The sequence below is a fragment of the Anabrus simplex genome, chromosome 1, assembly GCF_040414725.1.
Source record: "Anabrus simplex isolate iqAnaSimp1 chromosome 1, ASM4041472v1, whole genome shotgun sequence".
Lineage (NCBI taxonomy): Eukaryota > Metazoa > Arthropoda > Insecta > Orthoptera > Tettigoniidae > Anabrus > Anabrus simplex.
The window spans coordinates 74,174,200-74,191,237 of NC_090265.1; the positions used below are offsets into that span (position 1 = coordinate 74,174,200).

The 17,038-nt window shown below is 44.1% G+C and overlaps 1 protein-coding gene across 1 annotated transcript in view; it reads right to left on the reverse strand.

Moving 5' to 3' along the window:
* Positions 1 to 17,038, reverse strand: part of LOC136861400 (phospholipase A1 member A) — a 121,111-nt gene that overhangs the window by 54,306 nt on the left and 49,767 nt on the right. Inside the window, exon 4 of the mRNA XM_067138819.2 lies at positions 9,231 to 9,382. Within this exon, the coding sequence (XP_066994920.2) occupies positions 9,231 to 9,382 (152 nt within the window). The remainder of the gene's footprint in view (positions 1 to 9,230; positions 9,383 to 17,038) is intronic.

Here is a 17,038-nt window from a genome sequence, read left to right on the forward strand (position 1 = left end):
GATTATGAAACAGATGTACAGGCATGTGAAAACTATGTCGACAGTGCAACAAGAGCTATACAGCATGCCAACAAAGTTCTTACACGGAAACCAGCAGAGGCCAATGCGTCAGCATGCATTCCCAGTTCTAGCTATTATGTTCCACCCCCAGTTGTTCCAGAATTTAAACTCCCGACAATACACATTGAGCCATTCTCAGGTGACATAGAGTCCTGGTCTCGTTTCTGGGAACAGTTCGAGACAGCAGTTGACAACAACACCACGATTCCAGACATTAGCAAGCACGTGTTATTACGAGGATATCTACGAGGGGAACCCAAGCAACTCGTCGATGGTATAGCACTTAGTTCAGAAACGTACGCCCAGGTCAAGACTTTACTTACTGAACGTTATGGTGACAAGGATAAAATAATTCAGGCTCATCTGAACTACCTGGAGAATTTACCACCCACATTATCAGAGAATCCTGATGATCTCAACGTGACATACCTGGAGTGCCACCGTAGAGTTCAAGCCCTCAAGGCGCTCGGCGAAGACATTAATGTTTACGGACGCGTGATTGCCCCGACGATTTTACGAGCTTTCCCAGCGGCAATCTGCACACGTTGGCTAATTCACGCAAAGCGCAATAAAATCCCCGAAGGTCATATGATGTCTCTGATAGAATTTCTTCGTGAGGAGGTAGAAGCGGCCCTTAGCACTCAGAAACTCAGGGGAGAGACCAGCATCGCACTTCCATCACTTTACCAACCTACAGCAGCTGCTCTCCAAGTCAGTACTAAGCCACAAAAGTTAAGAAGGGAGCAGAACAAGCCCACAATAACACCATTTTGTGCCTTCTGCGAAAGCAGAGGTCACTGGGCACAGGGATGCACACAAGTAGTCCTACCCCAAGCTAGGATGGAGAAGCTGAAACTCTCCAAAAGATGCTTTCTGTGCCTCAATCGAGGTCACAACGTCCAGAACTGCAACAAGAAGGGCAGAGTGTCATGCTCTAAATGCAAACAACTTCACCACGTGTCCATCTGCAACCAGAGCCAATCCCAGTCAACTTCTGTCGGAAAGATTGAAACAGGGCCACCCAGTTTTTCATTTCTGCAGACAGCCCGTGTTCAGATACAAGGACCAACAGGGACACACAAAATCACACGATGCCTCCTAGACGCCGGAAGTCAATCAAGTTTTATTGCCACGTCATTATTGGACACTCTACAGCTACCAGTAATCTGTACTCGAGACCTAGCAGTCACAGCCTTCGAAACAACTAGCAATAGCTTTCAGCCACGTCGACTCACCCAATTTGAAATTATCGGATTTTCGACAAAAACCGCCGTCACTATCACAGCTTTCGAAAGTGCCAACACTTATTCATCTCACCCAGCAGTCACTCTTAACCACAGCAGTCTGCCACTCGCTGATCCAAAAACCAACGACGCAGATGACTTGCCGATTGAAATCCTTATTGGTGCAGACAATTATTGGAAAGTCGTGAAACTAGATCCACCACAACCCATCACACCCTCTTTAGTCCTACTTCCAACAATCTTCGGTTGGGTCCTCACAGGAAACCGTTCTGGTACCACTGTCAATCATGTCATGACGAACCACGTCTCAGTCAACAATGATGAGATATCTGACGACTCCATGCGACGTTTTTGGGACCTCGAGACAATCGGCATTCGAGAGACGAAACACAGACAACTAGACGACACAGATGCTGCTATTCTTCAAGAGTTCCACGACAATTACCGCATCCACGACGGACGAAGAGTCGTATCCCTTCCTCGCAAACGGGATATAGTCTTATCCGATAATTTGGCAACAACCGAGGCAAGGTTTCGAACACTACAGAGACGGCTACATCAAGACGCAACTTTCAAGAACATGTATCAGACGCTAATGTTGGACTACGTGCTTCGAGAGCAAGTGGAACTAGCCCCCGATACCGCAATCCCTGGAAATATGTTTTATCTGCCACACCATGCCGTTAAGAAGGAGAAACGAGATGCCACTAAATGGAGAATAGTGTACGACGCTTCCTCTCACGAACCAGGATTCCCATCCCTCAACGATACCCTCCACATGGGTCCAGATCTCCTACCCGAAATTTTTGCCACCCTCTTAAGGTTTCGATTGCATCGAAAGGCCATCGCATGTGACGGTACCCAGGCGTTCCTCCAGCTAGCCCTCGACGAAAAAGATAGAGATCTCACCAGATTTCTTTGGTACCGCATCGAAACTACTACAGACGGAATCTACACGACAACAGAGGACGTCGTAACGTACCGATTCACCCGCCTACCCTTTGGCCTCACCTGTAGCCCGTTCCTCCTCTCAGCCATTCTCCGTGAACTAGCTACCCTACACTACAACACTTATCCCACGGCAGCGCCTCTCCTAGATGCTTGCACATTTATGGATGACTTCACTGCCAGCGTAGAAGACGACAATGCGGCCGTTACTCTTTATTATGAACTGACAGCCCTCATGCGCCACATTCGACTCCCACTCTCCAAATGGATCACGAATTCCTTGCCATTAATGCACATTTGGAAAGCAGAAACTCGAGAAGTTGTACTGCAGACACGAGTATTAGGTATCGACTGGAATGCGGAATCAGACCAACTCTTTACAACCCCAGGTGACGTCACTGCAAAACTATCCACACAGCCAGCAACTAAACGACAGTTACTGAAAGCCACCGCCCGCTTCTACGACCCACTTGGACTATTTTCACCCGTGTCAATCACTGCCAAAATCCTTTTCCAAGATACTTGGTGCCTAGGACTGGCATGGAAAGAAATTTTACCACCTAATCTCGCCCATCGATGGAACGATTGGCTCTCACACCTACAGTACCTCTCTCCAATCCGGATACCACGATGGATTGCCATTTCAAATTCCAGTACAGACATATCACTGCACGTGTTTTGCGACGCCTCCGAAAGAGCATACGGCGCCGCATTGTACGTCCGGTCACTTGTTGACGACGCTTACACTGTTCGTTTAGTTTGCAGCAAGGCCAGACTGTCCCCTGTGAAGAAAGTGACTCTTCCCAGGCTCGAATTGTTAGCAGCCTTGGTCGGATCCCGACTTCTACATTATTTTTACGAAGCCACTGGAATAACGTCCATCCCTGCCACGTTATGGAGCGATTCTACAGTCACACTAGGGTGGATAAGAAGTAATCCCAACCGTTGGAAGACATTTGTCTGTAACCGAGTGACTGAAATTTTGACTCATACCACGTCCAGTCAGTGGAGACACTGTCCCGGAATCAACAACCCAGCTGACCACCTTTCTAGAGGACTTCAAGCACACCAACTGGAGTCCTTGGACTCATGGTGGCACGGACCTTCGTGGTTGAATGGACCTTCCTACTCATGGCCCAAAGATGTCACCCCCACTAATATGACTCTACCTGAGGAAAGGAAGACCACTCAAGTTCTTGCAACCACCACCCCAGAACCATTGTTTGCTGCCTCACGATTTAGTACATACTGGAAACTTTTACGAGTTACCGCGTGGATTCTACGATTCGTGAAATGTTTGAAGGAGAAAACCAAGTATTGTCACAACTTCACAGCCTCAGAAATGGAAGAAGCAAGAACGTACTGGATAAAGCAAGTTCAACGGTAATGCTTTGCTTCTAACTGCAAGCCCTGAAGAATAATCTTCCACTAGCACGAGCTTCGAAGATCTTTCGCTACAATCCATTTCTACAACATGGTATCCTTCGACTAGGCGGACGGCTACAACACGCAGACATCTCGAACAACGAAAAGCACCCAATACTTCTGGATGGCTCACACGCTTTCTGTAAACTTCTGATAAAACAAACTCACATAAGACTTCACCATCTAGGTGTTTCAGCTATCCTAACTGAACTACGCACAGAATTCTGGATCTTGCGAGCACGCCAAACAATCAAGAAGGTCTTACACACTTGCCTTCCGTGTAAAGTTGTTCAGCAGAGGAGACCGACGGAATTAGAAGCACCACTTCCTCTGGATCGTCTACGTCCTTCCAGACCATTCGAAGTAACGGGACTAGACTTCGCAGGACCACTGTACGTTACTTCTGGCAACCTCATGAAGAAAGCCTACATTGCATTATTCACCTGTGCAACAACGCGTGCCTTACACTTGGAACTGTGCGGTGACATGTCGACAGACAAATTCCTACAGGCCTTGCAGAGGTTTATAGGCCGACGTGGTATACCACACACGATCTACAGCGACAACGCTCAGACATTCCATTCAGCGAACGCAGAGTTAACAGACTTGTGGAGAGAACTGACAGCGGCACGGACACACCACTATATGGCCCAGCAAGGTATCACATGGAAGTTCATTGCCCCACGTGCCGCTTGGTGGGGAGGATGGTGGGAAAGACTAATTGGCCTCACCAAGCGATGTCTACGGAAAATACTTGGACGTTCCACTATTGATGATGAAGGGCTACGGACTGTTTTGACTAGCATAGAAGCCGTATTAAACACAAGACCCTTGACGCAACATGATGACAATGGTGGTGTATTGACTCCAGCCCACTTCCTCGTTGGCGATCGACTCACCACGATACCTACTGGACCAGAACCACCTAGGAGAGACCTTGATAGAACCTTCAGACTACTCCAGCGAATGACTGACGACTTCTGGAAGCGTTGGAGTAAAGAGTATTTGCTACTATTACGGAATTTTCACGAAGTTCGCCAGCCCAGAGACCACGGGTCAAGAATCAGAGTCGGTGACGTAGTTTTACTACAAGAGGATACACGCCCAAGACACATGTGGAATAAAGCACGGGTCGAAGAATTACGCGAAGGACGTGACGGGAGAACTAGAACGGTTATTCTTCGCACCTCGGACGGAAACAATGTGACACGACCTGTCCAGCTGGTCATCCCACTCGAGATAGACCAGGGTGGGGAGGATGTTGGAGATTCATAGAAAAGGACTCGTACACACTCCAACGGCGTTATGTGATTTGGATATGCAATCGCCCTGTACATAGTTTAGTATTTCAAGTATGAGCTCCTGCTATCTAGCGGAGCTACTGGGAACTGCCATATCGCTTGTATTTATGCTTTTGTTTTGTACTGGTTTGTAGTAAGTAAGAATAAAGATGGCAGCCATGACGAAGTAAAGTGATTCAGTGTTTTATTTATTAGTGATATCCCCAACAAAGCGGAAGGCTTGAAGTGGGTGGGTGTGGGGGTGTATTACTTGGCTGTATACAACGTTAACTATGACCTACAATTAGAGATCAGTGCAGTGAATCAAGGATCTAAAATACCGATATGAAAATAAGATGCATATCAAAAAGGATTTCCCCGCCTACATAGGTTTGCTGGTAGTGTTCAGCATATTTGGCTCGACACACGTCTGAGAGAAAATATTTTGAAAATTGAAAGCATGCAAACCAAACCAGAGAAGCCACGTTTTAGATTATAACAACAAAGTCATCTCTGAACAGGCCATGAAGGCCTCTGGAGGGGTGGAAGATAAAGGCTTCCACTATCCTCAACCTCGGCACTTGATAGGATAGAGTGGTCAGCTCTACACCCGGTCGCCTTTGCCCCCAGGAATTAACCTGGTGCTCATTTTTGGTGTAGGCTGAGTGAACCTCAGGGCCATGTACACCTCAGGAAGTGGAAATACTGTTTCATAAATTTTACGACTTCCTGACGGGGATTCGAACCCACGTCCTTCCGGGTGAACCGAGCACGCCTTTACCGCCAAGGACAGGCAGCCCCTTTTTAGATTATAATTTTAAGTGCATTCTGAGATTTTATTTTCTGATACACTGAATTCATGTACTGAGAAAATGGAGAGAAGAAGGATTCCAAAGTTCACAAAGGATACTGAAGTGCCAGAATAATACTTGACTGAATATTTTTATTTGTATCAAAGAGTACTTCTTTATACAACATTTTTGTGCCATTTTCAGTATGTAATTGGACGTATTTTCACTTTATTTTATTTACTTAATTAAAGTTTGTTAAACATTGACATACACCGAGGGGCCAATAGTCACTGGAAGGGGGGCCCCATCAGAAAATGTGCCGTGAATAACCCCTGAGCATTGAGGCTAGCTGCGGCGTAGCTGAGCAGTCTGTCACAGACACCAGTATTGTGAAGATGGTAACACGTTGTGAGTTAACCGACTTTGAACACGGGATGATCATCGGCGCACGGCGCATGGGTCATAGCATTTCGGAGATTACACACAAATTCGGGTTTCCGAAGTCAACGGTGTCGAGAGTGTATCTTCAATATCGCAGAGAGAATGTTACTACCACGTAAACTGCCTCAAGGAAAGACCACAGGTGTTTAAAGAACGGGCATCACATAGCCTCTGCAGAACCATACTGGGCGGTCGACGGGCTACTGCGAGTCAGATCACTGCCCATTAAATGTTAGGAGTCAGGCACCCATTTCTACCCGGACTGTAAGGAGGCAACTGCACCGCATAGGTTTCACCAGCCGACGACAAACTCGTGTCCCTTTGCTGACACCTCGACACAGAGCTCAACGACGTGCATGGGCCCACGAACGTCTGCAATGGACCATAGAAGTGGGGAGGCATGTGGTATGGTCCGATGAATCCCGCTTCCAGTTAAACTAGCTAATGGGCTCGTGAGAACGTAGCGTATGCCCCATGAAACTATGGATCCTGCGTGTCAACAAAGCTGTGTTCAGGTGGGAGGTGGCTCATTTCTGGTCTGGGCGGCGTTCTCATGGTCGCAAGTAGGCCCCATCGTCCGGCTGGAGGGAGCGCTGACTGGTGCACGTTATGTGGTCATTCATTCTGACCATCTGCATCCCTTTCTGGTCCCAGAGTACCCTGTTGAAGATGCCATGTTTCAACAGGACAATGCGCCATGTCATCGCTCTGTGGTGGCACGCAGGTTGTTGAGGAGCACTCCGGTGAAGTTACGACTATGTATTGGCCATCCAGATCCACCGATCTTAATCCATTCGAGCATTTATGGTATGCTGTCGTTGCTGGTGTACGCTCCATGAACCCCGCACCAACTAACAAGACCAAATGTGGGTAGCAGTGCAAGATGCGTGGGTCCAGATCCCTCCGGAACTATTCTAATACCTTGTAGAGTCGATGCCTCACCGTATTGCTGCAGTTTTGAGGGCTCTCGAAGGAACGGCTCGTTAATAATATAACATCCAGTGTCATCCCATGACTTTTGGCCACTCGGTGTAATTTATATGCACATGTTATATTAAGTTCAATTATGCAGTCATTAATGATGTTGTGTATTTAATCTTACATAATGTTCTTATTACACATTAAAGTGGTTAGAACGCATGTGCTTGCCATTAAAACATGAACATACGGTGTTAGAATAAAACAAGTTGTAGATATGTACAGTCGCTCAAAACAAGGAATTTATAAATGAATGGTATTGTTTCTCCCAGATACAGTTTTCTCAGGAACTTACAGGGCAAAGGTTGAATAAATAACCCTCATTGTAGCTGATAGATGTTCCAAATACAGCTCAAGCATATCGCTTTGGCATAACGAAGCATAATACTCTTTTCTTGATAATTCTTAAATATGTTCACCACTATGTCCTGTTGATATTTCATAGATGTTCCACCAGCAGCGCTCATATCGCCTTTCCTACCTGGAATGAGCGACTGTCAACTGCACAATCCCGCTGCCATGTTTGAGGTACAGCATTCCTTTATTAGTCTGTTCACGCGCGCGCGCCCACGTCCTAGCTTATGACAGAACACCATTGGCCTAACACTTCAGAGTTGTTTCGCAGTCTCGAAGAGAGTGAACCCCCGCGTATAGGGGATTCCGTTTTGTGTCAGCACATTATTTAGGAAATTTTCTTGTGCGATAATTTCTTAATTAGTCTGCGGACGTCCTAGCTAGTAACAGAAAAGCCATTGGTCCAACACGATCAGGGGTGTTAAGCAGAGGGCCTCTGGAAGAGAGCAGGGAATCTGTTTTGAGCCAGCCCATAGTGTTTAGGATATTTTCTTCTGTTTCTGGGAATGACGTCATCTTGTATGAAATTCTACCCAATGGCAGCGGTAGTAGCCGCAGAAAATATGAATGATGATGCGCCATTAATGATCTTAAGTTATACTAGTAAATTTACTTCTGTGGGTGGTTTGGTAGGTCCCAGATATTCGTTGTAAACACATCTCTTCTCTGTTAGTAATATGAGGTAATAATTCCGTTATTTACTTTTCGCTATAGTGTCATTTACGCTCAGGGAACTTCATTCCATCTGTACCACCTATAGATACCTATAGATATAATGTTTGCTGTGGGTGTCCAAAGGGTTTTGTATATGCATGGGAGGTGATTTATAATTCTTTCTTTCTTAATCTGCTTACCCTCCAGGGTTGGTTTTTCCCTCGGAGTCAGCAAAGGATCCCACCTCTACCTCCTCAAGAGCAGTGTCCTGGAGCGTGAGACATTGGATCGGGGGATACAACTGGGGGATGACCAGTACCTCGCCCAGCCGGCCTCAGCTGCTATCCTGAACAGGGGCCTTGGTGGGGGATGGGAAGATTGGAAGCGATAGATAAGGAAGAGGGAAACGGTCGAGGCCTTAAGTTAGGTGCCATCCCGGCCTTTGCCTGGAGGAGAAGTGGGAAACCACGGAAAACCACTTCCAGGATGGCTGAGATGGGAATAGAACCCACCTCTACTCAGTTGACCTCCCGAGGCTGAGTGGACCCCGTTCCAGCCCTCGTACCACTTTTCAAATTTCGTGTCAGAGCCGCGAATCGAACCCGAGCCTCCGGGGGTGGCAGGTAATCACACTAACCACTACACCACAGAGGCGGAAATTATAATTCGCAATAATTAAAATTAAGTCTGACGCAGTATTAAAGGTGAAGAACATACGATAGCATGGGTTAATTCTTTTTTAATTTTTTTTAAGAGCTACTGTACGATTCCCACCTTCCCTCTTTCTGCTGCATGGCTTCGGTATAGAGCGTTGAGAACTTGCAATACGTATTGTATTTCGTGACAGTGGTACTAGTTTGCTATATTGGTAGTGGAATATTCAATACTGTTCACATGACACACACTCTTGTCCTAAGTAAGGCAGCCATTATGTAATGCTTCATGTAAAACCTCATATATCAACAAGTTTGGTTTGTTCTCTAATTGCACTATGAACTATCCTTCAAAGATAAATTCAGTGACCTGAAACAATGACATAATAAGATGATTCTCACCATTGATGACCTGGACAGTAGCGGCGTCTCTCGGACGTGTTTCATATCCAAAAATATACACCACGATGCATCTTGATTTGTTAAAATATTCATGTTGGACTATCTTCATGGACTGATTTAATGGCACCGTATAAAATTCGTCCACAGTTTTTCTAAAAATACACAAAATAAATATTATAGGTCTACATATCTACAAAATGTTACAAAAAGACAAATAATTAACTGTACACTCCCTTAAAATAACAATAAATAAAATTGAAAATATTTATACTGCTGTTGTTGTTTGAGTCATCAGTCCATAGACTGGTTTGATGCAGCTCTCCATGCCACCCTATCCTGTGCCAACCTTTTCAGTTCTACGTAACTATTGCATCCTACATCTGCTCTAATCTGCTTGTCATATTCATACCTTGGTCTACCCTTACCGTTCTTACCACCTACACTTCCTTCAAAAACCAACTGAACAAGTCCTGGGTGTCTTAAGATGTGTCCTATCATTCTATGTCTTCTTCTCGTCAAATTTACCCAAATCGATCTCCTTTCACCAATTCGATTCAGTATCTCTTCATTCGTTATTCGATCTATCCATCACACCTTCAGCATTCTTCTGTAACACCACATTTCAAAAGCTTCTATTCTCTTTCTTTCTGAGTTAGTTATCGTCCATGTTTCACTTCCATACAATGCCACGCTCCACACGAAAGTCTTCAAAAACATCTTTCTAATTCCGATATCACATTGTTTTACGTAATGACTGACCTTGGTATGCAAGCAGACAGTAGTCAATATTTCAGGGGTAAACATTTCATCTAAAGTAAACAAATTTCTTGCCTTCTGCCGTCTTAAGATGACTTATGAGCCACTAATAATAATAATAATAATAATAATAATAATAATAATAATAATAATAATAATAATAATAATAATAATAATAATAATCGTATGGCCTCAGCTACCGTATGCGGACATTTTAATTTGACGCCATCTGGCTGCCTGCTCGTCAATTTCGACGTTCCGTTTTACTCTAGGCCCACTAGATGGCAGATCGAGTAAACCGAAACTCTCTTGGGCGTCTATGACTGAGATTTAATGAATTTTGTCGGGTAAACACCAAATGTGTCACCAGACATCTTTTACATGCCGACATCGTACGACATGGAGTGTCGAATGGACTTTTTTCCGCCCTTCAAAAGCGACTACCTCTGCAGGGTTTGAACCCGCTATCTTGGGATCCGGAGGCCGACATTCTACCACTGATCCACAGAGGTAGTTATGAGCCACTCATCGATTTCTTTAAAAAAATGTAATGGTATTAGTTTTAAGTTGCTGTATTCACGTATGCTTCAAACTTGGTTTATTGCCTTCACACAACCGAACTAAACGTCGTGTGACATTTCAATTGCCAATGCGACTAAAATTAATCTTATTAATACTCTGGTGTTCCCTGTTACGTCCTGTTTATTAATTATGAATACTCTCGGATCACCAGCTATTGTTGTTATTTTCATATGCTATAAATGAAATTTTGATACAAATTTTGATACAAGCTGGTACGTGACAGTCTGGTTCTTCATAGTATTCCAGTTATTCGATCCCTACTCTGACGCACTGTTTTGAATGAACAGTGTGCATACTTAAGGCACAGGCTGACTTAGTAGTAGTAGTATGGCCTGGTCTAGAGGAACAATTTAGGCCTATTCCAAATTATAGCACCACAATTCACTAAATAAATCAAAATTCAACCCTGAAAAGAGCCATTTCTTAAGAAAAGCCTCTTCCTCTTCACTTTTACTAAATTCGACATTCATTTTATTCCAAATTATCAGTGAAGAGGGGGTTTCTCCTCTGGCTTGGAGGAAAGATTTGCCTCCAAGTCAGATTTCTCCGCTGCCAGTGTAGTGAATTTATATTTTCCGACTCATCGGGTACTCCTAGGAAATAGATTAGTAAAAGGGCATAGTTTTTGCCCTGGGAGTCTCCACTATTTGATCCTCTCCCCGCCGAAAAAGACGAAGAGTGTTAACGAATCACGGCTGTCTGCGGCTTGGTCATTCCTGCTCTGGAACTTTGGACTGTTAGATCGGCAGTGTAGTACTGTTCGTTAAAACTGAGAAAATGTGTGGTGTTTCATTTGATCGAGTATTTCGTATGAAAGCATTGCTTTTAATAGCGCCATTCCTACTGACGTCATTGTAATGACCTATGTTCATTTCAATTGGAAAAACCACTAAGGCAGTCTTTCTGAGGATGTAAAAAGGCAGGTGGGGAATGAGTGTCTACCATTATAATGAAAACTCCCTAACCTGATTGTGACTGATGGTATGCAAGCGGGTCTACCATTACAGTGAAAATTCCTTACCTCAGTCTTCATACGAAAAAAGATGTTTGGTGACTTCCCCGTCGCGTTTCCAGGGTAACGTTAAGAGCTGTGTAATTTAATGCAATCTTGCTCACACCGTGTACACTAGGACTCCGTATACAGTGTAGAATGCCGTTGCGAAACACGGGTACATCAGCTACTTTCTTATATAATACGGAGTTAAGGTGTGTAAACTGTGGTTGGGGGTTGCTTCGGTTAAAGTTATCTTCAACAATGCAATCATGCTTACCGGAAATAACATGAGTTAGGTTATTAATTTTAAGGCATACTGTACATCGATTTGATAGATACATTTACATTGCTGTACTTTAATCTTGGATAGTAAATATCTATATCCTTACTCGTGATGAAACTCTCTCGCCATTTCAAGGCTAGATATTATTTTTTCCCAGTGGCTTTACGTCGCACCGAAACAGATAGGTCCTATAGCGGCGATGGGATAGGAAAGGTCTAGGAGTTGGAAGGAAGTGGCCGTGTCCTTAATTAATGTACAGACCCAGTATTTGCCTGGTGTAAACATGGTAAACTACGGAAAACCATCTTCAGGGCTGCCGACAGTGGGATTCGACCCCACTATCTGCCGGATGCAAACTCACAGCCGTGCGTCCCTAACCGCACGGACAACTCGCCCGTTCTAGATAGGCTATTATCATCTGAGGCCTGATGCGTTCTAAATACTATTTTCAGAAATTCAGTGAACAGAGAAAGTCACTTAACACTACAACACTGTGCAAAATCAAGCATTAAACTTGTTGAGTTAGGTAAATATATTACGTTTTGCTGAATGAATAACAGGAATGTTACTTGTTTTAATGGAAATACTGTAACCTCCATCCAAGGAATTGTAAATCGTGGTTTGTATCTTCGTAAATTGTAACAAAAAATATATAACGTATCAGTTTTCTTTGAATGTATGAATATACGAAAATAAAATTGACTGTTTATATCAAGCGCAGTATAAATCAAACCGGAATATGTTAAAAAGGTCGGTTACCTTGGCATTATTGTGTTAGGCCTATTATTTTATTTTTAATACCGTGCCCGAAGGAACATTTTGCTGAGTAGGGGTGGAAAGCTTCGTAGTCACAATCGAACGACACAGCTTCACTTCCTGCCAAGTGTGTTCGATCTCGCGCTTCACTCTGACGTATGCTTGCTACGTAAGCTGCCCGCATTTACGTCAGGCCACTCGCCGCACTGGGCTAGCCTCAACGGGCGCCCTGCTGAGCACCTCTGGCTTAGAACGATTTACATTTTTAGATAAATCGATCGACGTTCGTTTGGATCACATTATTATTGAAATGGACACAATTCTCCAAGTATTGATTTCTCAGGAATCAGTTGATGCGATCAACCGTTTCCAGACTGTAGAAAGCATTCATACTAGTAATAGTCTAGAGACAGTTTAATTGTGGATGTTTTTAACATCACTGCATACGTAACTGTCATCAATATTCAACACAAAATATATCTAGAAGAAGGAAGTTGGTTCACAGTATATAATTTCTGTAACTTTTACTGATTAGAACACCTTCGTTGTATAGTTAACTAAGCAAAAGTGTGAAAAGTGTAAAAGGGTGAATAAAATTGTTTATAGCTTAGACTGTAGTTTCTTATTCCCCAACTCTATATACCGATTTTCATTAAGTTCTGTTAATTCATTTTCTTGTGGCTCGGCGTCAATATATATGGACTTAGCAACAAAAATACAAATTCATGACTATCTGTGTTATCATAGCCGGTACGGTAAAATGTATAAAACATAAATGGTCGGAAATTTAATTATATATATAACTTTGGTTATGTAGTATTTATCGATAGGACCACCAATAACATAAATATTTGAGAATGAAATTTTAGGACTTCCCCTAAACTACCATTTAATTCAGCATGAATAAAATTATTTATAGCTTAGATTATAGTGGCTCATTCTCCAACTTTGTATACCAGTTTTCAATGAGATAGGACCACTAATGACGTAAATAATTAAGAATTAAATTTTAGGTCTTTCCCTAAACTACCATTTCTATCAACGTGAATAAAATTATTTATGGCTTAGATTGTAGCGACTTATTCCTCGACTTTGCATACCTATTTTTATTAAATTCTCTTTAGCCGTTTTCTAGTGATGCGTGTACAGACAGACAGACAGACAGACAGACAGACAGACAGACAGACAGACAGACAGACAGACAGACAGACAGACAGACAGACAGACAGACAGACAGACAGACAGACAGACAGACAGACAGACAGACAGACAGACAGACGTTTCGGAAAAGTAAAAAATGCATTTCTTTGTTACTGTGGACATGACCAATACAGAAATACCATTCTTTTCAAATTCTGAGCAATGTACAGACAAAACTCTTATTTTATATACAGTATATATATGATGTTACTAAAGCACTTGTCCGGCTCTGTGGTGTAGTGGTGAGTGTGATTAGCTCTCAACCCCGGAGGCTCGGGCTCGACTCCAGGCTCTGCCACGAAATTTGAAAAGATACGAGGGCTAGAACGAGGTACACTCAGCGTCGGGACGTCAACAGAGTAGAGTGGGTTCGATTCCCTCCTCATCAATCCTTGAAGTGCTTTTCCGTGGTTTCCCACTTCTCCTCCAGGCAAATGCCGGGATGGCACCTAACTTAAGGCCACGGCCTAGTCTATACTTTCCCATCTTCCCATCTCCCCCCCCCCCCGAAAGCCCCTTTCGGCATAGCAGATGAGGCCGCCTCGGCGAGGTACTGGTCGTCTTCCTCAGTTGTATCCCACGACCCAATGTCTCACGCTCCAGGGCACTGCCCTTGAGGCGATAGAGGTGGGATCCCTCGCTGAGTCCGAGGGAAAAGCCAACCCTGGAGGGTAAACAGATTAAGAAAGAAAGAAAGTAGACTAAAGCACCTCTTAAAATATAATATTGAAAATGGTAATTCATTAGGTACAGTACAAAAATATTTGAGGTTGTTGGCCTAACTCTTTGTATCCGGTCAAAATATATAAACTGCAATGAACATGCATAACTTTCCTCTTACAACATAAATTGAAAATGCTAGTTGTTTTACGTCGTACCGACACAGATAGGTCTTACGGCGACGATGGGACAGGAAAGGGCTAGGAGTGGGAAGGAAGCGGCCGTGGTCTTAATTAAGGTACAGCCGCAGCATTTGCCTGGTGTGAAAATGGGAAACCACGGAAAACCATTTAAATTGAATATGACATTGATTTCTGCCCTCTTTCTTTCATTACTTTCTGCATCCATTTCAAACTCTGGTATCGCCGCAGTGGTCGAGAGCGACTGGGAGAACTTCCCCCAACCTTCACGACTTGTGACGTAACCACGTCACTGTGACTGTACAGAATACACTGATCGCCTGTCTGCCTGCCGACTTAGAGAGCTGTGTGCCCGCGGGACGAAATACTCAGCGTGAGCACCTCTGTTCTAGGCAGACGTTTACTAATGAAACTGAGGCGCATTGCCATGATGCAGCTAGCCAAATAGTGGAATGAAATTTTGGTGTTCCTTGTTATGTCCTATGCATCAGAGGCAAGGATTTAACCCTCTGCTGACTATTGAAGTAGTGATAACTTGACGTTCTGGGACAGGGGCTCTTGCGTATACATAGGATCTTATGGGACTAACCCGGGGAGAACTTTGCTAGGACTACCAAGGCAAGATGGCCGATATTCATTGGTTATATGAGACTAACTTTAATGAGATGGGCTATGGGCTAATGTGCATTAGGCTAATTGTGTGGCCTCATTCTTCTAACCCGCTGCCCTTTCCAACCTCAGTCCTCGGTGGGATTATATAATAACAGTGGCACTTTTCTTTCTCTGTAGGTGGTAGAGTGGTGGAATATTGTTGAAAGAAGCTACTAAAAGGAGCCCTAGGGGTTCTTAACTTACGAGCATAGGCTACTGGCTATAGGACCTCTAGTTAAGTCTGACATTATTTAAGTTGTTTAACTTTCTCTGAATAGGGATACTAGGGTTTAGCTGGGTGGTAGATTTTAACTCTTCTGATTCGAGAACAATCTCTTACTACAATAACAAGTAGTTTCCTATACACAGCAGATGCTGCCTCCTCTCGTAGAGACAACGCACTCGGGGACTAGGCCCTTCTCTCTCGAGTATAGAGTGGTATGGTGAGGGGATACTGGCTGCTCTGCGTGAATTTTTGGAAAACGCAAAGGGAAGTTCGCATCAGTTTGTATTACGAGACCAGAACATGTGAAGAGGATACCGTATCCGATTGCTGACAGCCACGAGGCTTCAGGAGTAGGCGGTCCGTGTACCAGGTTATGCAGTGTAAGCAACATCCTAAAACACAGCTGCCAGTTTAACAGCCTAATGAGGAAGATTGCACGCGGTTACAATTAACATAAATGAAATATCCGACCCGAACAGGCTTCGACTCTATGTATTATGAATGTAAGACTACATCACCGGAATACAAACCTTCTGGTTTTGTCTTTATGTGAGTCCGCGGAGACACCACACATAAAACACAATACAAGCAGAGGCCGTGGCATGCCCTCAGGCCATGCAGGTGATCGCCGGTCTGATTCACTCATTCCTTCCAGGACATGCTAGAGGGGCTACAAGATGGCTGACACTCGCGTGGGCACGTAACTGCATCTATCATCTGACAGAGATCCAAGTTTTTGACAATTTCTTCCTCAAATGAAAAGCTTTCTAAAGCTGACAAACGGCCATGGCTTACTGGAGAGCGCAGAAGGGCTTTTATTAATTTTAATTTACTGGAGCTACACTTGCCACTAGGATGGATACAGTCAATAGGTGTAGAAGATGCAATGATTTATTATTAGTCACTACTAAAGTAGTCCTAGTTCGTGAACCATGGGCAACGGCTGAGTGGCCTAGTAAGTGGTCCTGAGAGTCGGGATACCAGTTGCTATGGAATGGGAGTGGGCATCTCGGACATATTCTGAGTCGTGGCCCTTCTTGTGCTCAGGCGGCTAGGACTATATAATTCACCGGTGGTCCATAACCCGTTAGAGGAGAGATCCTCACTTGCACTATGTGCAAGTAGGGCAGCATCCTGCTTCATGAATTTACCGAGCTCAGAACATTTTAAGCAAGCCTCGGACCTATGGGAGTAATGGAGTCCCACTCCCATTTGACAGGCGAGGGACTCCTTGGATACAACTTGGCGAACGAAATGGAATTCGATGGGGAGCTATCAATATTAATGGGGCTTATGGAAGAAAGAAGGTAGAACTGGCTGAGTCAGCAAAGAGGATGCATCTGGATGTGCTAGGAGTAAGTGATATTCGGGTAAGGGGAGATAATGAGGAAGAGATAGGAGATTATAAAGTGTACTTGATGGATGTTAAAAAGGGAAGGGCAGAGTCTGGGGTAGGGCTCTTTATCAGGAATACCATTGCACGCAACATAGTTTCTGTTA